The sequence below is a fragment of the Scaptodrosophila lebanonensis genome, unplaced genomic scaffold (genome assembly GCF_003285725.1).
Source record: "Scaptodrosophila lebanonensis strain 11010-0011.00,11010-0021.00 unplaced genomic scaffold, SlebRS2 tig00001415-arrow-pilon, whole genome shotgun sequence".
Taxonomy (NCBI): Eukaryota; Metazoa; Arthropoda; class Insecta; order Diptera; family Drosophilidae; genus Scaptodrosophila; species Scaptodrosophila lebanonensis.
The window spans coordinates 8,943,303-8,967,808 of NW_022060742.1; the positions used below are offsets into that span (position 1 = coordinate 8,943,303).

At 33.7% G+C, this 24,506-nt stretch overlaps 2 protein-coding genes across 9 annotated transcripts in view; one reads left to right on the forward strand and one right to left on the reverse strand.

Moving 5' to 3' along the window:
- LOC115632891 (protein furry) overlaps positions 1-24,506 on the forward strand; it is an 81,423-nt gene that overhangs the window by 32,266 nt on the left and 24,651 nt on the right. For all 8 annotated transcript variants that reach the window (XM_030530173.1, XM_030530175.1, XM_030530176.1 and 5 more), the window contains one exon: positions 808-971. In XM_030530173.1, coding sequence (XP_030386033.1) covers positions 808-971 — 164 coding nt within the window. The remainder of the gene's footprint in view (positions 1-807; positions 972-24,506) is intronic.
- The window catches only part of LOC115632595 (neuromedin-U receptor 1), a 28,242-nt gene continuing 10,564 nt past the window's right edge, over positions 6,829-24,506 (reverse strand). The window contains exons 2-7 of the mRNA XM_030529820.1: positions 23,947-24,089; positions 22,557-22,804; positions 20,672-20,793; positions 15,968-16,086; positions 15,725-15,792; positions 6,829-6,926 (exon numbers count right to left, since the gene is read on the reverse strand). Of these exons, the coding sequence (XP_030385680.1) occupies positions 6,829-6,926; positions 15,725-15,792; positions 15,968-16,086; positions 20,672-20,793; positions 22,557-22,804; positions 23,947-24,089 (798 nt within the window). The remainder of the gene's footprint in view (positions 6,927-15,724; positions 15,793-15,967; positions 16,087-20,671; positions 20,794-22,556; positions 22,805-23,946; positions 24,090-24,506) is intronic.

The window sequence follows — 24,506 nt, forward strand, 5'->3', positions numbered from 1 at the left end:
TTGTTACGAAAGCAATACCGCACGTCTTTAAACTATCATCATAACCAACTTTTAGTCAATAAGGTTAAATGTTAAAGATATGTGGAAATATTAAAATGTTTTATTATCTTTTTGTCGAACTAACTTTATTGAGTTATTTAGCTTTAACTGACTCCATCACATTTTGTGTCAAGCTTTTATAAAAGCACTCTCTGTATTTATTTGTCAGCCTAATCTGATTATTCTAATAGCAACAAAAATTCATTCAATTTCGATATGCAATAATGCATTTAATAAAAGCAGAAATTGATTGTACGACTATACAAGTAAGTGCGGGGTCTTTTCACATCCGAATACTTTTAATGTTTTTTGTTTGATTTTAATTTATTTTGAGCGCAGCATTGATTTATTTTAAATACTACACAGTTAGAATATATTGAATTAAAATTTGCTCTATGACGCATTTGTGGTAACACAAACATACTATACATACAGATATATTGTATGTATTGTACATATGTACGTGAATGTATTAATATTAAAATTTTGAGTTTTGAATGAGTGATTAGGCTTATGAAAAAGTTTTGCATCTTATGTGGCTGGAGTGGCATCCGCTTGGATTTTCATACTTTTCACTTACACTTCGGGAAGGCCACACCTGAAAGCCACAGAGTATTCACAGCAGGAAGCTCATTAAAATTCTTTGTGCTTCGGTGGCTTTCAAATATTTACACGCTTAACCGGCACGCGACCAAGCGCAGATTATAAACAATGGACTAATCTCAAGTTGTTTGCTTTACTTAATACTTTGTTGTTGTTCTTTTCCAGGGAGTATCCGTGCGACCATTATACATCGGTAATCACCGTGACACTCCTCATGACGGGTTGCCCTCGAGTCGAGGTGCATGCAACGGCTCTGCAACTTTTACAGATCCTGGATAAGCGTTTCTTTGGCAGCGTGGTGGGAACGCTGCATAGCGACAATGAAAAAGGTATGAGTTATTCATATTAAGTTTACATTTTATAATCAAAATTATGGTGTTGGTAATAAAATTAAAAAAAAAAAAACAGTTTCCACCTTACCATTAAATATATCTACGCACTTTTAATTGGAAGGCAGACCCACCTGTAGCTGTCGATGTACATACAAGCTGCTATTTTTAGTCACTCAACTGGCGAATACCTTTCTATTTTGATTTTAAGAACCACAAATGGAGGCTTGTGTACTCGCACATGTGAAGCTTCAACGTTTTTCCTAAAATCTACTGCCGATTTGACAGACACAGCTACTCAGCCCAACATTCCTCGCTGTGGATGTTTTTAAGAATTCCCAGTATATGCCTGTGTGTGTGTGTGTGTGTGCTAGTGAATGTAATTACATACTCTTGAAGGGATTTTCTTTTCAATTTGATTTCAAGCATGCTGTGCACACTTCTATCATCACCATTTATAACCGCATTTTCATATTCGTGCAGAGAAACTCGGTCTCGGTCTCGAAACGCTTCAGCCTTAAGCTTATTGTACCAGCCACGGTACTTTTGTCAATACGCATAAATGTTTTGTAACCATATGTGTGCCAAGAATTTTGTACTTAACCTTAGGCTAAGTTCTGCAATTGTTGTGTAGGGTGCACCATGAACCACCATAAGCTGAGCTTTGAACGCAATTCCCAACTGTTCAATATTTCTTGGAAGTACTATATATTATGATTAATTTTAAGCTGCTTGTAAGAGAGAAAGACTCAGTAAAAGCGTGAGTGAAATATTTGCATACATACAAGTATTCCAATCTTATTTCCATTAATTTCTCTCAAAATGTCTCAGTGAAATTATTTTTTCGATTACAACAATATTATTTCAAAATATGTGTCTAATCGACAAGCGGCTTAGCGTAGACAAAGTAAAAGACAGACAAACAGACAGTAAGATAGACTAAGACTGTAAGTTTATTTTATTCAAAAAATAATCCCTTTCCCAATCAATGCAATGCTTTGCACGATCAAGAAACATTTCAAGCAGGTGTTTTAGGCCGTTGGCCGGCATCAAAATGGTGGACAAGTCTTTTGAATGGCTTCGACGTCCTTATAGCGCTTTCCTTTCAAGACCAAATGTTAATGATAATAGTCACACGGAGTTAAGAAGCCCAGTGGTATGTTGATGGTTAAAATGTGATTTTTTAATTTTTTTTTTATTAAAAAATCATTCACAAACCTATGAGATGCAGCATTATATTCAATCCGAATACAAAAAATACAATGCACTCAAAGCTTAAAAAAAAAATAAAAACCGTTTGGACTGAATTATCGATGAATAATTATCTTGAAATCAACATTTTGATTGTGACGATTTGACGCTTGGTTTCCGGATCGCATTGAAGCAACGTTTTATCACCAGTCAGTGTAATGGTCCTTTTTTACTTCTTAATAACGTTTTTCAAATGTTGAATTCTTCGATATTTTTTTAACATTTCTACCATTACGAATATTACATACACTTAGTATTTCTCTCTGTGCGATAGTTTAGCTTTTATCTATTCGATTTCCATTAGCATAACTAACTAATAGCGCAGGAGATAGCATGTAATGCTATAAATAATATGCGGAATCAATTCCTTAAAAAGCACAAATCTTTTCTGCTTCAAATATTGTTTTAGAAACTTATACAATCGTATAGTTTGTAATGTTTAATCATTGGGTTATAATTGAAATAAGTACGTACTGAACTCCTTTTAGGGAAACTGGTAAAGCTTTAGTATTCCGTAAATTTTGAATTAAAGATGAACAAATTACATATTTACGGGTCTTCAGATTTGTTTACTCAAATTATATATATTAACACTACCCATATAATACAATTAGCTTCACTTTGCCTTCAAAAGCTAATTTATGATTTAAAGGTGACAACCTCATCTGCACTTCACACAGTACTACAAGTATTCATGTATGTGCCTAAGGACCCACTTGCTTCAACACCTTTCTGACTTTCACACTCATACTCGTACACACTTGCACATATTTCACACACTTCGCTTGACGCCTTTGGCTTTTTTATTTATCAACGCTTTCAATGGTTTTGTGCTCGTTTGTTCTTTAGTTTTCTGCTTTTCTGCTTGCTGCTAGTTGTTCTTGTTTTCATTACATATACATATAGGGGGTTTTTTTTTAATGTATACGAGGAATAGAATTCAAATTGGAAATGAAATGTGTTTTGTTATAGCATATTTAAAAGCGTTCTCCAGTCTTTATTTGCGCGTGCTTTGGTAATAAATTTCATCAATTTGGACACCTATTTTGTTTGTAAGTCTTTTACTTTTCGCCTAACGATTTTAAAACTTACCTAGGAGGAATCCCACAATTCTGAGCAGGCACTCAGCTCGAGTCACATTGTAACCATCATGACATGAATATGATTAAAAAAAATGTCAAGGTTATCATAAAATTTAATAATTGTCCTACATATTTTATTTCGTTTTAATACCATTACCTGGTTTAGATATCAGGAAGAAATTATCTACGAAAGTGTAAAAGGTAGGTTCAGTAAATGTAATATGTAGGTTCTAGTAAGCCAAATTTTTATAAATATTTCGATATATTCAATTTTCGATGTTTGGTTCTTATTGCAGTTGTATTTAAACAATTTTAAGAAGTTTTTCAAAACTTTCAAAACTTACCAATATGGTGTTTCGTAAATTGTATTTTGTTACAAAAAGCTGTGTTCAAAGCACCACAGGAGGTTGGGTTGGGTACCTTTCTGAATAACTTGAATTGTTTCTCAGTTTGCGGCATCGGACAAACAGCCACGCAGACATTTAGGTGATGTTACAATTTTTCAGTTCTTTGTTCGCAATATTTTGCTTATTTATGGAAAATGGAATTTTTGTTATACCTTGCTTTAACACTGCCAAATATTGTATACATTAAAATAGCAATCAAAATAGATATAAATAGAAAGGGGAGCCCCCTTTAACATTCTAATTAACAATGTTTGGCATGTCTGCGGGTTTTAACATTTATAGCAAAGTTATGAGTGTAAAAAAGTTAAGTGCCCGCTGATGTTAAGTTGCCTAATTATGCTTGTCGAGGTTTTTACAGCTTTAAGCTGACTGCTGACCTTTTTTTTTTTTTTTTTTTTGAGGCTAAGAGGCTTAACTGTTCGAGGTGCTCTTGTTTCCGCTTCTGGCTTATAGCTGTTGGTCAGTTAAAGCTGCCAATTTTTGACTGCTCAAAAAAATATGGATGCGTTTCCGTTTTGGACGCGCTTTTCATAAAAAATGTTTTGTTTAAAAGGTCCAGGTTTGCAGACTGTTTTGTTGCCTTGGTAGTGCCTAAGCCGATTACGCAAAATTGTGAGTTTAGTGTCAGATTTTTTGAACAAACACCTCTCCCACACACTTTAAACATGAGGGGTGAAAAAAGGGTTAAATGCATCATAGAGTTTTTTGACTTGCAAATCCTATTAGACTGCATAATATACTGCAAAAGGCTGTTCCCTAAGTTATTGCGATTATCTCCCAACTAAACACATTCAATACAAAATATATTTTTAAAGGTTTAAGCCAAAGTTGTCGACAGACTTAACACCCATAATAGATTGTCAAAAAAGTTCGTTTCATCCATAAGCTAATTGTTTCGAAATTTCATTAAAATCATGAAATACTAAAATAATAATAAGTTTGCCGCCAACTTTTTGACAACTCTTATAAACAGCAGAACAAAACTTTGCTGACAGACAGCATTTGCATTTGTTGTTAAAGCCCAACTGTCGCTGCTCGAAGCTGCTCGTCCTGTAAATTTATGTACGCGTATTGTTGATTTTTACAGTTAGATGTTATTAGGCGTGAATGTTTTATGCAAATGATGTGGAAATTTAATCAGTAAATTGCACACATTGTGTTGACAATGTGTTATGTTCGTTTAATAGAGCTATGGGCAATTGTTTCCGATTTAGACCAATTTTAAATAGATTGCAGTTTAATTTTTAATTAATATAATAAACATTTATTACGCTTGCACATTTGATGGCTATTTTTATGATTTCTACACTAATTACTTGCTAAATAATTATTAATTTCAATATTTGATAGCTTCATTAAAATTGTATTCTGTGGCAAATCATTGTGGACTTGCGGTTTTTACAATATTATTATGTTTGCCGCTGGGCTTTTAAATGGGCCTTCTGCATGGCTACCCTCATTTGAATGCACTTGTAAAGCAAAAAAAAAACTATAAGTAGTGTAATGCTTCCAATTTAAATATACCGCAATCACATGTCGTTTATCGTATACGTAATCGAATCGAGCATATATAGCGCTTTTGGACAGACAGGAAAAAATTGGAAAAAATGTGTGGGCAAGAAATTACATTAAATATAAATATAGTCTTTCAATTTGATATTTAAAAGAGTTAAGGAATAACTAATAATTGAAAAGAGTTTGAATAGTAGTAGTAAGGCAACGATTAAAATAGTTTTTTAGTTCCTTTGTATTTCAAAGGATAATTTTTATGCAGTCGAGCCGAGCACAGACAAAAGTGCAGATTTTTCATACAAACGTTGGAGTCCGTTTTACCCATTTGAAGTTCAAATTTTGACAAATTTCTTAGTGTTCTCCCACACAGTGAAAGGAAACTTATGTCCACATATCAGCTTTCTAGCTCTTACCATTTCCGCTATGCAGTAATCGGCAATTAATCAGTCTAGGCAAACTGTTTTGTATAGACTTTATTTCTTGAGTACAAAAGTAAAACTACAAATAATCTTTATATTCAAGTGTCTGGCTAAAAAGCAAATAACATTTTTATTAAAAAAGAATCCTTTTATTGTTAAAAAAAAGAAATTAAAACAGCTTCAAAAACAAACCTTAATTGGTTTCATTTAACTCGTTTTATATTTATAGTTTCGTTTTCTATTTGTAAGTTAGTTACAGATTGTTTTTTCCGAAGAAATTAAATCAGAATTAACTTTCGTGTAAAATCAAAAGAATTAGTGTTTGGGTATATTGTTATTTTCTTTTTAATAATTGATTATCGTTCAAACGCACTGATGGAAACAGTAGAACTGAGAACGGTCTGTGTATTTTGTTTACTGCACATTTTTGATAAGCAACAGGTTTTAAGTTTCTTATATTTATAATGTAAATACATACTATACATACATAGGTTTGCAAATTTTTACCTTGCATTCATTCTAATATCGTTTTGGGAGGAAATAATTTCCAAAAAGTTCGCAAGAGCGCTTTGTTGTGAGTTGTTAAAAATAATCTTAACCTTAACCCATAAAGGTAGCTATTATGGGTTTTTTTTAGCGGGCTTCTGGGCTAAGCGTACAAATCTATCCACATACTATTCATAATCGTACTTACTCGTGCTGTCATACTTACTTGTATTATCGTACTTAATCGTACTATCGTACGCTTTCGTTCTATTCTTCTTGCTTCTTTTGAATTCTTGTTAATGAACCTGTTTTTTAGTGTTGTGGCATTTAACTATAACTTTTTTCTACTTGGCTGAATGCAATTTTTCCAGAAGACATGCCTTGATTCTTTTTCAATCAACCATTGTTCATTAGTTTTTGCGTGCTCAAGTGTTAGGTATTTAAATATACTTCTTACATTGGGTATTTATTTAATTTATACAACACTTTTACAAATACTTTATATATCTTATTCGTTAGGTTTTTTTGTTGGTTGTTTTTTTTTTTGCATTTTGCTGCTTGCAATCTAATTAAAATTAAATATGATGCTTATCCTGTTTATCTTAAGCTGCATTCGTTTCCTTTTCATGTACGTGTATATTTAAAATTCAATTTCTTTTCGAGCACTTTCGCTCCAGCCCGCTATCCTTCTGCCTTTGCTTCACTTAAGTGGATGCAGTTCGTGCATTTCGTTCCAACAATGTTGCGTCATCATGCGACGACGTGTGGAGGTTCCCGTATTGCGACAATACTCGGAGACTGCAATCAACAAAAATAAGATATAAAACATCAGTAAAAGATTCATTCTTATTCGTCTATATGGTATATATTTTTTACAAACACTGATTTGTGAAAATACTATTCACTGGATGTGAAAATGCGAATTTATGTCTCATTTTTATAGCCAGCATTTTTATGTCAAGCTGACGCAATAATCACATACCAAGTCGGGATAAATATGTCAAACAGACACTTAAACTCCTGCCAATGGCGCTCTCGGAGAATTTATTTAAATTTTCGAATTAATTCATGGTTTATTTCATTATTTCCTGAGGGATTAATGGGCTTCATTTGATTTTGGTTGGAAGTGAGCTTTTAAGTTAATTTGTTAAATGGATTTTAAAGAAATGTTTTGTTAAATTTTTTTTAAAACTTGTTGCTTGTTATTAAAAAATTTCTAAATTGTCTATTAAAAAGGCGAAAATGGGCGACGGTTTCACAAGAAACGAAGTTCCAGCGAAACAATAAAGTGTTCAAATTATTTCGCATGACTACATTTTTAACAGGAATGTAGCTCGCAGACTGTTTTCATTTTTGTGGTATTTTCTTGAGGAATTTCCTTTTGTTTCCTCGTGTCAAAGGTCCTACATTTAAACAGAAGCAAAGAATCAATTAATATATGTTTTCACGTTAATTAATTTGTTGAAATAGAAACATATTTCGCGCAGATATTTTATTAAATCATTGTAGCGTCTGTTGTCTTATACAAATAAAAAACTGAAATTAATAAGAAAAATTTGTTTTTTTTAGAAAGTTATATTGCTTATTTCTAGCAGTATGAATACTTCATATATGGATGAGGAAAATTTGTGAGAAACAATAATAAATAAAATGTTTTTTTTTACTTCACAATTTGTTTATTCTCAAGGAAAAACAAATTTGGTAGACATGATTTAAATATTGCTGCACATCTTTATTGGCAACACCCATTGGACGACATTTGAATTTAAACCTAAACTAAAAATATTCGCCACTAAAGTAACTCCTATATCTGCTTATCTGCCAGAATTCTCATTACTAATGCTAGTTCTTAGCTTCAAAGCTGTTGCAAATCTAGAGGTGGGGCTTCTGCCCATATGCGTACAATTTAATGAAATTAGAGGGAAACACTTTTACGCGCATATTTTCATTTCTGTGAAGCAAGCTCGTTTGCCTTTCAGTGGAAATCAATTTTTCTCGAGCCCGGCATCAGCTCAACGGGTGTCTTGATTATGTAAAGTATTTTTAATTTATTTCGCACAAAGCCATTTGCGATGCAAATTAATCACACTTTTGTATTGTTGTTAGTCAAATGTAGTGGGGTTTGAAGTGAAAAAGAGAAAATCGTGCGCTATGTGTGTCGAGCTGCGTTCGAGATTTTCTTGTTTTCTCGCACCTTTCTTAACCAAATTCCTGTTCAATCTTTTTAATTTCCTGCTTACTTTGTACTTACATTGCTTTATCCGTCACCTAGGCTTACTTATGTGCATAGAAGTATGTATTGTTGGCACCTTTTCGTTTCGACCTTTACTGTAATTGCTTACAAAAATTGGGTACAAACGAAATCATTGTCCTCTTTCTTAGGTTATAGGCTTAGGCTCTTTGTCGGCCCCTGGCCGTTATAATTTTGTGGTGTTTGCCTGAATACAAAATAATGCGTAAGGAGCTTGTGTTGTTGCTATAGTGGCCCTTATACACATATTACAAATTAAGAAACGATTCCACCTACGCTGCCACTTGTCAGCTGTTTGTGTAACAATTTATAGCATACATTCGGGGGCGTTGCGTATTCCTATTGCTATTGGCAATGAGTTTTACTTTCAATCGTTATGTTAACTAATTACGGCATCTACTAAGTGTGTATTTGTGTGTGATTATGTGGGCGACACTTATCGCACTTGCTCAGGGTAAGTTTTCTTCAATTCGGGCGTTCTGCTGCTTACAAATAATAAAACTGTGTTGTATCAAAAAATCATAAATCATAAAAATCGCTTTTTAAAAATAATCAAAATGAATATATTTTAGTTTTTACAGATCTGGAATAATTCAATTGATAAATATTTTCCACAACTCAGCTTTATTACCTTTGCCGATCTAATTGATAACTGATATCAAAAGTAATTTCTTATTACGGGTCGCAAATATAAATATCCTCGTATTTATTGCTTTTCTACGCAAAACTGTAGCCTATTCAATATTTTTTAATTTTCATATTAAATGGCCGATGGCTGCATGTTCCCAGTTCGTTTACAATGCTTACACAATAAATTTGTTTATAATTTGTTGTCCTATGTGATCAGCACTCTATCCCATTCCTTTGTTTATACTTGTATATAATTTTTAATATGTTTTTGACTGTTTGCACTTAAATTGAAGAAGTACACAATCAGCGCTTCATCAATCATGCATTCACTAAGACTGAGACAGAATCAACATACATATATAATCAATGTACAAGTATATACATATACTGCTGTTTATATATATTTTCGCGGGCCATTAACATATGCATAATTTATCGATAATCAACTGGCAAATATTTATTGTCTACATATATGCTTGTTTCATAGACTGTGAAATGTCCATAAAATAAAGAGTCTCAACATTTATTGTCAGCAGGCTTAACCTTTTTCCTCTGTGGTGCTTTGGTTTTTGTTTTTTTTTTAATTGCATGAATTCTTGACGCACGAATATAATGGATATACACAAAAGGACAAAAATAGTTTGCCTGAATGCAAAGTGTTGACAAATTCTTTTTTCCGACTTATGACGTTCGCACAGTTTTCTGCGGAAATATTTCAAATTTATTTTTAGCAATATTAATGATGTCGTGACCTTGTCTCCGTATTTTACATTTTGTGCCTGCAAAATGGTAGCATCACTCACACAAAGCACATTGGGGTAACTTTTGAGACACTTCACATAAAGGAAGCAAGATGACGAAGGATTCAAGAATTTGAATCAAATAAAAGGGCGAAGTTTGCGCCCTTAATGCTAAGTGAAATGTGGTGTTCAAGCAGGCTTGCGTTAAATTATAAGTACAGTGCTTATGTCAACATAAATAGTAATATAAGGCGCACAGATTGAGTGTGAAATGACGGCACAAAGACAGACAAATGACTTTGATGGCAAATAGGCAGGTTGGCTGCCAGGCGCGTGAACTTATGCGGAAATCGTTCCGACCGCAACGCTTGTGGCGCTGGTAATTTCAAGGCATAAGAGCAATAATATAATGAGTATGAGTATAATGTTGTCGAAAATACTTCTGTGGTTGTGGGTCGTTGTAGTGTGTTGACTTCACAACATTTGCTCCGTTGGGACATGCAACGCACGTCTTTTTATTTGCTCGATGAGCTCAACTCATCAGGGCGTATGAGTAATGCGCTGGTTATCAAAAATTTATCATGCTACGTGTGTTGGTTACAAGCACCACTACAAACTACAAAGCACTACAATTCAAGCACATATTTCCGGCCAATGATGATCATGATAAACTTTTTCAGACACGCTCATTCACTTGGCCGTTTTCATGCATAGCCTAATTTTTACCCTATGACGTGGAATTTGCAAGTAGAACTCAGCATTGAGTGGTACGCTAAGCTTCGCCCCACTTCAGCATCAGCAGCAACAGTGTAGTGGAATTTCGCAGTTAACTGCACTAATTGTGCAAACGAAAATTATGGGCCGCTAATGGCTAATGACGACAAGATGCGCCCACACACTATTGACTGAAATGAACCGTTTGCAGGGATTATTGTACGCATTGCTGAGATTGTTTCAAACAGATTTAGCAAACTTGTCATTTGGCGGTGCGTGAATTTGTTGCATGAATTCACTGCAGATTTTTGCAAAAGATTAAATGCTTGTCTGTTTAAATATTCATTAAATATAATTAGTAGTGCTGAAGAAATTTGAATCAAAAGTCTACGAAACTTGTTTAAAGGTCAGCCAAGTATTTCATTAGTTGATTTCCAACAGCAGGCGAGCACATTAATCAGCTTTCACATGAACTTTGCTCTAAGTCTATAATCAGCCTTTCAGATTTTCATGCATACATTTTTTTGAAGCAAAGAAGGTTTTAAATTGCAGAAGGGTAGAAAGGTGCAGCTATAATTTGATTTACTTTATAAAATTACATAGTGAATAAAAATGTCAGATTAAACATTTAAATGCTCAAAAATAATTCATTAGTCAGCCAAACTGTGAACATTATAAATACAAAACGGAGTTTCATAATTACGACTTAAATAAACATTAATTAAAAGCCAATGAAGCTTCATTCAACAAATGTAACCTTGAAGCGGCTAAGCAGCTTATTCAGCCTTACAGATTTTCCCTCGATTACTTCTTTGAGTCTTTAATAAGCCTTTCACATTTTCATATTAACTTTTCTATTAAAGATCTTGTTGCTCTTCTAATTATTCCCAAGCCACAAACGCTTATTTAGATAAATATGAAATTATAGAGAAAGTCACACAAAAATACAAAAGAAATTTTGTATGACTGAGGGCATTTTCATTAAAGGTCTTGATAAAAAAAAAAAATAGGAAACAAGTATGAGTTCCTTGGCGGATTTTTGTTCATTTCTGGTTAAAAGGTGATAATCAGCTCTTGTGTCTTTGTTGCCGTTTTTCATTTAATTAAAATAGCAAAAAAAATAAAGTTAATTTGTTACAGCTTTGAAAATATTGAAAATAAATAACGAGGCCCACCTTGTGTACTCAATAACCGTATTTTTGTTGCCGTTTTTCATTTAATTAAAATATCAAAAAATAAAGTTAATTCGTAACAGCTTTGAAAATAAATAACGAGTCCCACCTTATGTACTCTATAACCGTAAAAAATGCACTTACTAACTAAAGTAGCTTATAGCACTCATAAAAAGCACATCGTATACTTGTAAACCAAAAAGTTTTTGGTATGTCTTCGTCCAATTTCGATAAAACCTCGAGAAAGTACATTTAATAAATTCCCGTGTACATTTTCGTTTGTGCCGACAAACTAGAAATATGGCTTCTCTAAAGAGCATAAAAGGTTCGGTTATCAGATATTTACATTTCTGAGTTGTTACCGTTTCTAAATTGTATTACATAAATGGTAGCACATACACGCACACATGTAATGTCAATTGGTGGTGACAGGCGTGCTTGTCTTTTAGCAGTGCTGTCAACAGCCCGTTAGTCCTTGAGCTCGTAGCTGTCAGCAGCAACTGACAACTAATACCAGCACCTTATTTACACATACACTCACAAACAAGCTTCTCATGCAAAACATAAAAAGAGAATTTTTAATAAATCTGTTGTCATGTTTGTGCTCTGCATGTGTGTGTGCGAGATCTTATTTGCGTTTCCTTAACCATTTTACACCTGTATTAGATAGCTTTACCTTTTCGTATTTACCAAATTTACTTGCTGTCAATATTTGCAAGCAACATACTCGTACAACTGTTTGATCCTTTTATTTATGTGCCACACGTCGCCTTGGGTGGACTACATTTTCTTGTTACCGGTGACAATTTTTAGCATTTACTTTAATTTAATTTACATTCGCTTCGAGCTCTTCTCATGCATCGCTTCTTCTTCAGTTTTATTATCTGCAATTGTCTTTCATCGTCCTTTTTGCGAAAATATATATTTTGCACAAAAAGAACAAGGAGAGCTGCAGCTTCTTTTTTATGAGACAATAAGAAGTCCTGTATGTGCGAATGAAACTTCACCTAAAGCAGTAGACTTCATTAGTTTCCATAGCGTAAACACGTAGGTGTCTATTTTTAATTAAATTGGTTTTCGCGCACAAAAGAAAATTCGCTCGACTTTTATTGATTCGCCGTGAAAACATAAAAGATAACCGCATTTGACTAAACTAAAATGTGCGACAAAATCCTTGACAATAAAAGAAGTCTTCTTTGTGAAATAAACGCCATTTCGAATTTCTGAGTAATGCTCAGTCGACCAGAAATAATTTACCACAAGCGCCGGTCTTCCTATATTTGGCAAGCTTTTCGTCTTTTAAGTAAGAAAACCAGAAGCAATAAACAGACAATAACAAATTTTTAACACAAAGAGTGGGCTTAATCTCCAATGTCATTAATAATTCAATCAAAATTGTTATTATATGATAATATAATATAATATTAATGGGAGCTAAGCACAGTTTCGAACATACCTGTTTATTTCAATTGTAGCGAAAAGTAATTGCATTGCATAATTGCTTCTATTTCTGCAAACAGTTGCCATTGCTTTCAAACTGGTTGGGCAATTATTTTTGTTTTCTTAAACAATAACAACTCTGTCTGTGCTAGTTCCGCATTGTAGTATATCAGCACAATTATGTTATATGGTCGACCTTAAAAAGCAGACCTCACCATTATTAATACAAAATATTAATTGTGGCACTAATTGTGTATAGCTGTCTGACGCAAGCTGATTCCATAATATTGGTCTACACGTGTCTGCAGCTCATCAGTGAAACTTTTGGGATATCAAGTCAATATGAAGTCAGAGGTGGAGCTGGGCTTTCTAATAAGTGGAATGTTGTGCGGTGTAGCTAACAATCCTGAGAATAACACAACTGCAAAATGACACTATCAGACTGCCACGTGGCATCGTAGAATTTGAAGCAGCCTTAAAATTTACCGAGGCGGGTGCCCATCCCGAGCATATCCGTGTGCGCCTTCTGTTCGTTTATTGGAAAAGTTTTACAGTCAATAGTAAAACTGTCTCAAACAGCTAAAAGTGAACAGCTTTAGCAGCACCATCCGCAATTACTTAACACCGAACAGATACTTAGCCCGGGTTTCCCTTAATTGGTTAAGTTTAATTCACACGTAATAGCACTTTTGTTTAGCTTTGTAGGTAACTGATATTTTTGAACTTAATTTACATTTCCCAGGTAGTTTTGACTACTTTTCACGCACTTCAACAAATAAAAACTGTCAAGACGAGAAACTATTCCTTTTAAGAAGGCATTTTAACACATATAAAAAAAAAACTCAAAATTTACTAGATTTTTTTTATAGATTTTTTTAGTGCTATTCTTCAAAAGAGACATGCAGATGCGAAAATGTGTTATCGACATCTAGGTCTAATAAATTAAATACTTAATTACTTATTACTTAATTTTTGTTGAAGCTGTCCACGCAGCAGTCAGAGTACGAATTTAATAACCCCTTGAACAAGTACGGGTAGGTGGCAAGACAAATTGGCTTTTGTTATACATTTATAAAATATTACTCCTAAAGGAAAATGTTATGTTTTGTTAGATTTAAAAGAAAATTTGTAATATAGCAATCGAAGTATCTTCGTCCTACTAGGATTTCTTTAAAAATTTCCCATTTAAAAACCTACATATTAAATTATACCCATAACCAATTTAATTTAATTTTATATCTTTAGTCTTTTATCTTTTTTGTCCTTTAGTTGCTTTTAATGAATAGTTGCGAAACCGAAATGTTAAACCTAAAAGTATGCTTTGTTAATTCGCAAATGTGTTACATAGAAATTAGTTTAAACAATACGAAGAACTGATTAGACTGTTGATATGAAATGAAAATTCCATGACAGAAACAAAAGGTCATGTATTATTATTATTACATTACATTAAATAATTATGTTTTCAATGTACTTATTTATCCCGCAAGTGTGTTGAGCTAAAATTTCAATTAATTAATAATCAAGGGCAGGCTACCCAAATCTAGCTATTAAATTAATTAGCGGCGCTATATGCTTTGTCCACTTGAATCTTTATTTATTTGGGTTGACAAGCTGGGCGGTATCTTTTGTGCGGTATGTTATGTAAATATCTAATATACGTATTTTGTTTAAAAGCAAACAAAAGAAAAATAATGTGGCATTGACAATGAGAACTGTCACAAGCAGGACAAGAATCCTTTTGGTATAAGAATGTCACAAAGTTTGTACGATATATCTTGGGGGCATTTGTGTGCCTTTTAATCCGAATGGCTCGTATGCGTGCAGATACAAATGAATTTACTGCTGGCATTTTTCATACTCGATTAATAAGTTTCTCAGTATAAAAAGTTACAGTTCCAATTTTGTAGCGCTTTAAATGATTTATCTGTAATCAAATAGCTTATCTTTTTAGTAAATAAACGCTTTTAGATTCTATATTCTATTGCTTGTCCTCCTTGATTATGTTTCACATTTAGGGACTAAAATGCTTACGTAAGATTTGTTAAGTGAAAATTCTACTCCCAAAGAGGAAAAAGGCTCAAGTATCCTATCATGGTGTAAATGGTGTAAAGTGGTCAAACTTTTAAATATTAATTTTATTCCTATTGGCTTTGCAAATTAATAGACAACTTATCTTATAAAAGAGTAGATGCTATTCGGTGGCTTAGGGTATAATGAAAGATGGGCGAACAAAAGTGTTCCAGTAGAAATAATTTTAGAAATGTAAAAGACAATAAATGTTTAAGCACAAGGTATAAAGAGAAAGAAAATTATAAAAAAAGGTCTTGCATGATCTCACATTTATTAAAAATATTGGTAGTTGTCAAAGTAACAAGCTGTCGAAGTAAGTAATGATATTCTTGAATTGTCTCTTATTAGAGCAGCTTTTAAATAAAATGTGTAAAAACCAATTGTCTACGTTTCTTGCTTGATGGCTCTCTGTTTATATTCAAAGCCCACATAATATTTTCATAACACACTTTACAGCCTCCACTCTGATTTTGTATTTAAAAATGTGTTGCGTCTCAATTTGCACATCGGCTCTTTGTCTAATAGCAGGCTTTTAGAAGTCTCTTTATTTTGTGCATAAAATATTCATCCACTTACCTGTCACCTGAGTGACGCCTTCTCGTTGCGTCGACGAAACACGCCGGAAGATGCTCAACACGGCTTTGCTGTAAACAAAGAGATTTTGGGGGGAGAGAAAAGAGGATTGCAGAAATCAATGTAGGAATCATTTTGTCTTGCACGTAAATTGCCGTAAAGTAACGAACCAATTAAAACACAAATGGTATAAGAGAAAATAGCAATATTTGTTTTTACATAAATATACATATATTTATAGCTTACCGAAAATTTTGTCCGCTAACGCAATAAAGCACGAAATTTATGCCAAAATTTGTTATAAAGAACGCATTGAAAATATATTGCAAGGCAATTGTTGTGTTCTGCTTTTTGGCCGATTGTGTCTGTGGGTGAGAAATAGGTGGCATTACAAGAAAAGAAACAGAGACCTGTTGGCAAAACAAATCCTTGGCTCATAAAGTGTGTATTTTATTATAAATTGGACAGCATTTGTAAGAGAATATTCTTCTAGGCCCCTTTTTGCATTAGTTCCGGCAGACGCATTGTTCTACAAGTAACTTATTGGGCATTGTCGGCAGCTTAGTTTCTGTGCCTTGTCCAGCAACTTCCTTAACTACGAGTTATTTGATATGCGTACCTGCTACCTGTTTGGCTTTTAAGCTCTAGAGACTCATTGACCGACAAGATATTACGATGCATCCCCCTTCTTTGTTCTGTTTACTCTGTTACTCTGTACTGGCGTTTCCAATTAGTCACTAATTACTATATACATGCTCATTAGTTTACTGGTTAGCTCATTGAGCGTAACCATATAGCTTTAAATCGCATTAAAACTATGCTATTTGGCAGCCTATTGCTGTTGGTTGCGGTGGTTTGGGTATGCCTAAGTATTTATCAAGCATTGATACATCATTTAATTGAGGTAGTTACACAACAATCAGTCATTCGAAGCCCACGTTAAGTAATTAATGCAATTGAGTTACTTAATTAACAATCAGGAAGTATAGTTTTTATTAATCCTATGGGGATAGGACTGAAAACCAACAAAAGTTAAATAATCTATCTATAATCTACTCTCTAAATTGTGAAATATTGAAAGTCAAATTTGTAAATGAACTTGTTCTATGCATCAACAAGTTAAACTTGTGGAATGTAATTGTCAAGTCAATTTAATTAGCTTACAGCAACTTGTAAATGCCATGGTATGCGCTCTTTTATCCCATTTCCAATCAGAATATGCATTTTTAATGAGCTCCATGCATCACTAACGTACAAAACAATACAATACAATATATAGCAACATATTTTCGTGTAATATTGTCGAACTTTACAACTCATTTCCGCCATTTTCGATCTACTACTTGTATATTGAACGTGACGCGCATTCTCCCTTTTTGGTTTTCGAATTCCGGTCAATTAATTTCATGTCAGAAGCAAGGTTAGAGTTTGTCGCCTGTTTTCACCCTTTGTCCATTATTAAAAGCACTCCCGACTGTTGTGTAGGTGTGTTATGGTTGAGTTCAGTGTGAGTTCATGCGTGTGCCAAAAGTAATTTTAATTTGCTCATTTTCAAACTGTCAGCAGTGACACGAGTTTAAACATATGCGTTTGAACATCCTTGGCATTCGGCGCTTCGGACAAAACTTTTACACGTTTAGCATACAACAAAAAACATAAGTTTGCATGCATGTAAAAACCAGAGCGAGAAAAAAGGAGATTTTTGCGAATGCCAAAGTAAAGCAGTACGCAAGAGAATGTCACTTTTTTGTTAGTACTGTTCTCATTTCCGGAACTGCAAAAGACTTATCTCGTTATATGAAATAGCCGATATACATGGATTTATTTTACAATGCTATATAATTGTTTTCATTTACATAGCATTTTCATGTCCATAATAATAATAATAATACCTCAAAGCAAGTATTCTCAAAACCACCTTCACATCGCTGAAAACTAGTTTGGAATCGTAACAAAGTTCGCGAAATTCAATTCACATAAAATAAAGTGAAATCGAAGGCACGCCTGTCCAACTGACTGCCTTAGTTTCTGGCTTGGAGCTTTTGTTATCTTCTGTTTATTTCTGCAAGACATAAAATTAGGGAAATGCTTCGGCATTGACAGTTGCTTGTCTCTCTGTTCATCTTTCGTGTTTCTTCAGCCAAAAAAAGGTACACGGAAAGGAATATAGAGGAGACAAGATAGACTTATGGGCATTACATCACGCATACGACAAGTTGGCAGCGGCTTTTGTTTATGCCAAATTTTTCTTTGCTGCCGCCTTCCTCATTGTTTGGTTGTGCTGTCATCCGCTTAATTATTTTTGCACGTTTCACTTTTGTGCGCTGTGATTTGCCTAAATCCTTGAATAAGTAGATGCTTCTTGTTTTTTTTTGTTTTTGTAATTTTTCTGGAATTTTTCACACTTCTTGTTTGACATTCGATGTTATGGCAACAGGCAACAACAACGCTTTAAAATGTTAACCTAGTTAATTAACTGTCATAAAAAGGAAAAAGAGTGACTGCATTAGTCAAAGCAATGACGAATCTTAGCCTTTATGTTTTTTTTTTTTGTTTGTCATATGTCATATTTGTTTTATATGTGTGTGAGTGTGTGTGCAATGTCAGAAGTGCACAAACTAATTAAAGCTTAATTAGACAGCCCCTTTTCCGTCCTCTCTATTAACGATATGTTAAACTTTCGCTTGCCTGTTGCGCACAGTTTCATGCACAATTTATTTAAAACATCTTTCGTCTTTGCCAACTCTTGATGTATCTCATGCATTACAAATGCCATTAGAATGAGCTAGAGGCGCGGTTTCGGTTTCATGCACACATAACCCCAAAGACCAGTAACCCTTTGTTTTCTTGAAGAGGCCGTGTTGTCCTTCTAAGAATATTAATGGCTTTCGCATTAGGTTAAAAGGACTTGTTGTTCAATTAAATGTTTCTTGTGAAAACGCATTGTATAATGCTTAAGAAAATATCAATTAGTTTATTAAGTTAACCTTAACGGGCTTAGATTTAAGCTTGATCATTGTATCAGGGCTATCTTTGTTTATTTATTAATAATGGCCTCTAGATATGAGTTTGCAAAGTCTTCGAATATTTGGTGCTACAACTTGAGGCTTCAAAGATTTGTACGAATTAATTCAGCTTTCTGTTCTAAGGATGATTATTAAAACTATTTCTATAAATGTTAAGCCCGAAAACTTCATTGGAAATAGCGAAATAGAATTCAACAAACCAAAAAAAATAATAAAACTAACTCTGTTTACTTAAATTGTGTAATGGATCTAATAAATAAAAATAAAGTTTTATAAAACGAAGCAACTTTAAAAGTATCCATAGTGATAAAAAACGATCGTTTAGTGTTTGGCCGGGAAAAATAATCCAACATAATTTTAATTTGAATTTAATTAAATAAAAATAAGCATACGAGTATATTTCGATTTCATTCCATGTGACCAACGATTGCAGACTTAAATTCAATTCATTATGTTTTTTCTTACGATAATTCATATGACAACCATATAGCTTATCTTTGTTTTGTTTTCACATTTTTAGAGTAGTCCTCAGTATGACCAATACTTACGAATAGGACTAACTAAAATAAAATGGATTTCGTTCACCCAATACATTCGAGTATTGTAGAAAATTGTAGCTCAAATAGTATGAGATAGGGCATAATTAAAAGATTACTCAACCATGTAAATAATGCACACATGCGAATTTCTAAAGAACACGCAAGAACAAAAGTATATGAACGATTGTAGAACGACTCAACTGTATAAAATCATACATATTCTTCTTTTTAATGTATATTTCTGTTAATCATCACAGAGTGGGGCGTTCGCCCACTTTTCTAACTATATTTAGTATTTGTTTGCGTAGGAACCGATGTTCACACGACACGTGCCGTATGTTGTATAGTTCAATATACTCGTATGTACGAGAGAGATTAATTGCCAGTATCGGTCAAATGCCTTAGTAAGCAACAACAATAGTTTTCGTTGCTTCTGTTCTTGTCAAAGGCAATTACAATAAGAATGCCCGCAGCGAATTGCTGTTTGCAGTAGCCGACGCGGCCAACTGTTATGTTGACCAGTTGCTGCAGTATTTTCCATTATTTTAATTAAACGCACAAGGACGCATACACAAAGATACACACGCACTTAATAGGGCCATCTTGCTTGGCAAAAATTTAAATTACGGTTTATTACGGCCCATAAAACTAAATCTTGGCTGTACATTTTCTCATTATATTAAAACAAAATTAAAACAAAATAAAACAAAAAAAGCACTATATTTAGGAACAATTAGTTAAGGAAAACTGTAAGAGTTTTTTTAAATAACTGAAATATATCAAGAATGAAATGGCCCACGTTCATGGCGAAACAAAGTTCTGTTTTAAGACACAGTAAAGGGTATATAGCTTTTTAGTGATGCTACGTTTAGTTATCTATTCTGTGAATATGTTCAACTAACACATTTTTAGTAACGCAAGTTCAAGAAATTTCAAGTGGTGGTTAAGCAAAGCATATAGTTTTCCTGAGCGGTTAATTGGATACATGTTTTGTTAATCAAATAATACTCTTAAATACTACTCTTAAATACTACTTACTTAAATACTAGTTAAGATGTCATTTTAATTTTTTTTTTTTTTAATATTTTAACTCTTTGAAATGCTCATAGCTGCTAGAACTATAATTGCTTTAACGATTAGTGTTACTTTCAAATTCAATAGAGATGACAAATCATTTGCCAATTAGTTACTCAATACTTTCCCTATTCCAATTCCTTATTCTTATTCAATAACTGGAATGAAGTCATGCATTAATGAGGCTCAAATCGCATTGTTCATCATTCTCCTGTTCAGTCTCCTTCTGCTCATTTAATATGCCCGACACTTTTTGCTTATGCAGCAATCAGTCACAATCATGACCCCCATCCCCCCATACCAACACTCACCTCCAAGTAGGCTTCGATGCGTAAAAGACAGCTCGGCAGATTTAAGAGCACAAAAACCGTCGATACAATCAGCAACATTTTCGTTACCTTCAGTTGAGATGAGTTTTGTACCTTGCGGCGTCCTGCAAAGACAAAATTATATATAATGCGATATGGTATACATAATGTATAAGTAGTTTGATTTGCATTATGCTGACAAAACTTATTTAGCTTCAATGGCATTAGTTGATTAGTCTTTGATACGCTTACGCTCTACGCCCATTCGCTATCTGTAATTAAAAACCTTTGATGCCGTTGTCAACGTCAAAAGTTTTATGACGTTTTGATAAAATGTTACATGTGAAGTCACCAAATATATATATTAAAGCTACTTTCTTACCACATGGATTATCATAATGTTGTCAAAAACATTTCAAACGTACATAGGTTTAAATAAGCATTAGTATATATGTTTATTTATAGTTGAGAACTTATTCTGATTAATTCGGCTCAGAGCCCCATTTCAAAGTTCACAACAAGCTACTAATTGTTGAGATTTCAAGTTAAATGGCGCGGAAAAAGTTGTAGCTTCCTTAAATGTTGAAAACTTATCAAGTGCTTTTCATTTTCCTTCTTTCTTATCCGCGCGGTCTGACTGTCTGTTCGTCAACTAAAAGCTAGTTGTCAAATTTAAAAGGTCGACGACGGTATTGCGTCACTTATCAGTGCGAGGTGTACGTACGTATACACAGAGAAAAATTTCGTAATAAAAAAATCGATACAAAAAGTGATTGAAATAACAAAAGTGAGTGAAATAACATTATTGTGTAGAGAAATGAGTTGGGAATTGTAGCTGAAAATAGCGAAATACGCAAACTCTCTCCACATTCAGATTAATTAAAATTTCATTAATTAAATATAATATAATTTCGATTAGGCTTGTAGGTTTCATATTTAAAATTTCTAGTATGTATGATTCAAGACCAAGTTGAACACAATCTAAATGCCAAGTGTATGTAACAGACACAAAGAGAGATGGAAGACCCCATATTATAGGGACGAGACGAATCGAAATAGAGACGTTCGTCTGTCCGTCTGTCCATCCGTCCGTCCGTCCGTATGAGCACCGATAACTTTTGAACCATTAATGCTGTCTTATCCAAACAAACCCTATATAACCTTATTAATTTATAAATTTTTTATATGCAGAAGTTTCATTAAAGTCGGTGCGCTATATCATATAGCTGAAAGGATTAAAATAATAATTTGTTGTATCAAAATGCTTTTTTACCCATCCTCTGGACCTCCCCAGGGATTAGTCGGCTACTACAACCTCATCATAAATGAAATAATTAATCGTCAAGTTTATTGAACAAATTTGATGATTGTTTTAAAAAAAAACACTCTGCTAATACAAAAAAAAAAAAAATTCCTTTTGCTTACTACATTTTGGTAATGGAAATATTGAATATTTTTCAATTTTTCCTTAGTAGACAATTTTAACCAAAATTGGTCAACTGTGTCAACTGCTGGTGTTATTGGTAGACAAAAATTGTTTTAGTTGAAGGCTGGTCACAAAGCTATCAAGAGTCGGAGTGGCACAACTTTAATGCACTACGTGTTCGATCCATTTATTTTAGTTGGTTGCATTAAATGGCAAACCAAAACGTCGTTGGATGGTTGCCATGCAGTGTATATCAAATCGACATTAAGAGACACTAAATCCAATCAGTCGTTTGCCATTTTAGAGCAAAAACAAGCCTGGCACTCCACATCCTCACATATCATACCAACACATAAAAAGATACAGGGCTCTTACTTTATACTTATATACGATTATAAACGAATCACACCGCAACCGTCGTGTGCATTAGTCCGCATCAATATAAATTTTTATACAACTCACCTGGCTTCTGTGTAATCTCGCAATGGTGTTGATGCTGTTGTTGTTGTTGTTGCTGCTGCTGCTGTTGTTGTAACTGTAGATGATGATGTTGTTGCTGCTGTTGTTGGTCCTCGTGCTTAGCAACATTATGCTGTCCACTGGGGTGTGTGCCAGTTGACTTTTGACGCTTCAACGATGTTGTAACGCGATATGAAGCAGCAGCGCCACCTGCCGTCGAGCATGTGGGCATGGAAGTCGTTTGCGGCTTCCTTTTTAATGCAAGAATCATCATCGAACACAGAAAAAATATATCATAAATGGCACATGTAATGTAACAGTATTGGGATTAATGTGAAAAGGTAAGCTGTATGGCAGACAGACAGGCAGGTGGGTGGGTAGGTAGGCTGATAAATCTGTATTTGTACTCTTGTCGTCTGTCTGGTTCTTGATGTGTGAAAATATGTAAATCGAATTAGTATTATGCACAAATTTAAATTGAAATTCTGCCATGAAATTGCTTTGCTTTTCTTCTTGTAAAATGTGTGCTTAGGGATGCACCAGTGATTTGTTTGCAAGTCGTGACTAAGTCGACACTCTTGTTCTGACAAAATATTTGTTGCTGCCTGGTTAATTTTTCTAAGATAATTAAAAATAACAATTCTGCTAACATTTTAAATATAGTATATATATTTTTCGTTATTATTTCACAATGTCGATATTATCAAAAAATATAAGAAATAATTCAAATAATATAAGTAGAATAAAACTACTAAGCCTAATCTAAAACGAAGTCCTACTTATTTAGATAAATTTAAGACTGAAAGACAGCTTTGTTTTTTATGCTAATTTGTACAAAAAAAAAATAATACATTGTATATATTTTTACAACCTCCTTTTTTTTGTGTAATTTGTCTAGCCGATATTTTTCAGACAAAAATGTAGACAGAAAAAAATGTTTTTTTTTTGTGCTCGAGTAGGCAGGTCCGTGTCAAATCAGTTACTGTTGGTAATTTTAGATTATTTGCTTCGTTATTTGATTCTAGTTAGTAGTATATGGAAAATAAGCGCAAAGCCTTCAAAACAAGGACAATGCACGATCTGATGTCAAACAAATGAGGCAAACAAGTAAACAGTAGGTAGCCTAACGTCTAAATTTATCACAAGCCGTCTGTAGCATGTAGTTTCTTTTTGTATAGAAGAGATATAAATGAGAGAATAAATGCGAATTTTTGTGACATCGTCACGCGCCCATTTTTCTTTCACAGTATTGCTATCTTTACTCGATATCAAAACTGTTTGTTGGCTTCGCTGGCATCCTAATAATATTTTCTAGTCCATCTGTCTGTCTGTCGGTCTGTCATTGTGTTTCAGTTTGTCCTTCTTTTGGTCTTTTTGCCTCTCTCTTACTTACATCTTGTGCATAGTAAGTGTGCGTCGTACGGTTGCAAATTTCCAAACTGTGCATCCGGTGCAAGTGTTGAGGACTGCGATTGTGGTGAAGGGCACTGCGTAGACCACAATGGAGTCCCAGTAGTTGAATAGCGCCAGTTGTTCCTATGAAGGTGTGGAAATTTAAATAAATATATGTATCGATCGGAAGTTTAATCAATTTTTTTCACTCTTTCTCTCTTTCTCTGTAATTTGTTTTGATTAGATTTCGTTCGATTCATGCTGCACTCTGTGGCGTATGCGTAATTTTGTCGTTCGACCCTAACCTAATCTCCTGCGTTCTAGTGTTGCAAAACAGCTTAAATCAAATTAAAAGGCAAAAATCTACACAAGTTGAAAAAGCAGGTCGTTTTTTTTTTTGACGCCCAATGTTGAAATTTAAAAGCTGTGGCTAATAAAAGGGCGCCCAAAATAAATTGTACAGAGTATGTGCCAGTGTGTGGTATACTGGAATAACTGAATTCAAACTAGACGCCCATTTTAATTTACTAGAGAATTTAGAAAATACATTTTCATTTTCAA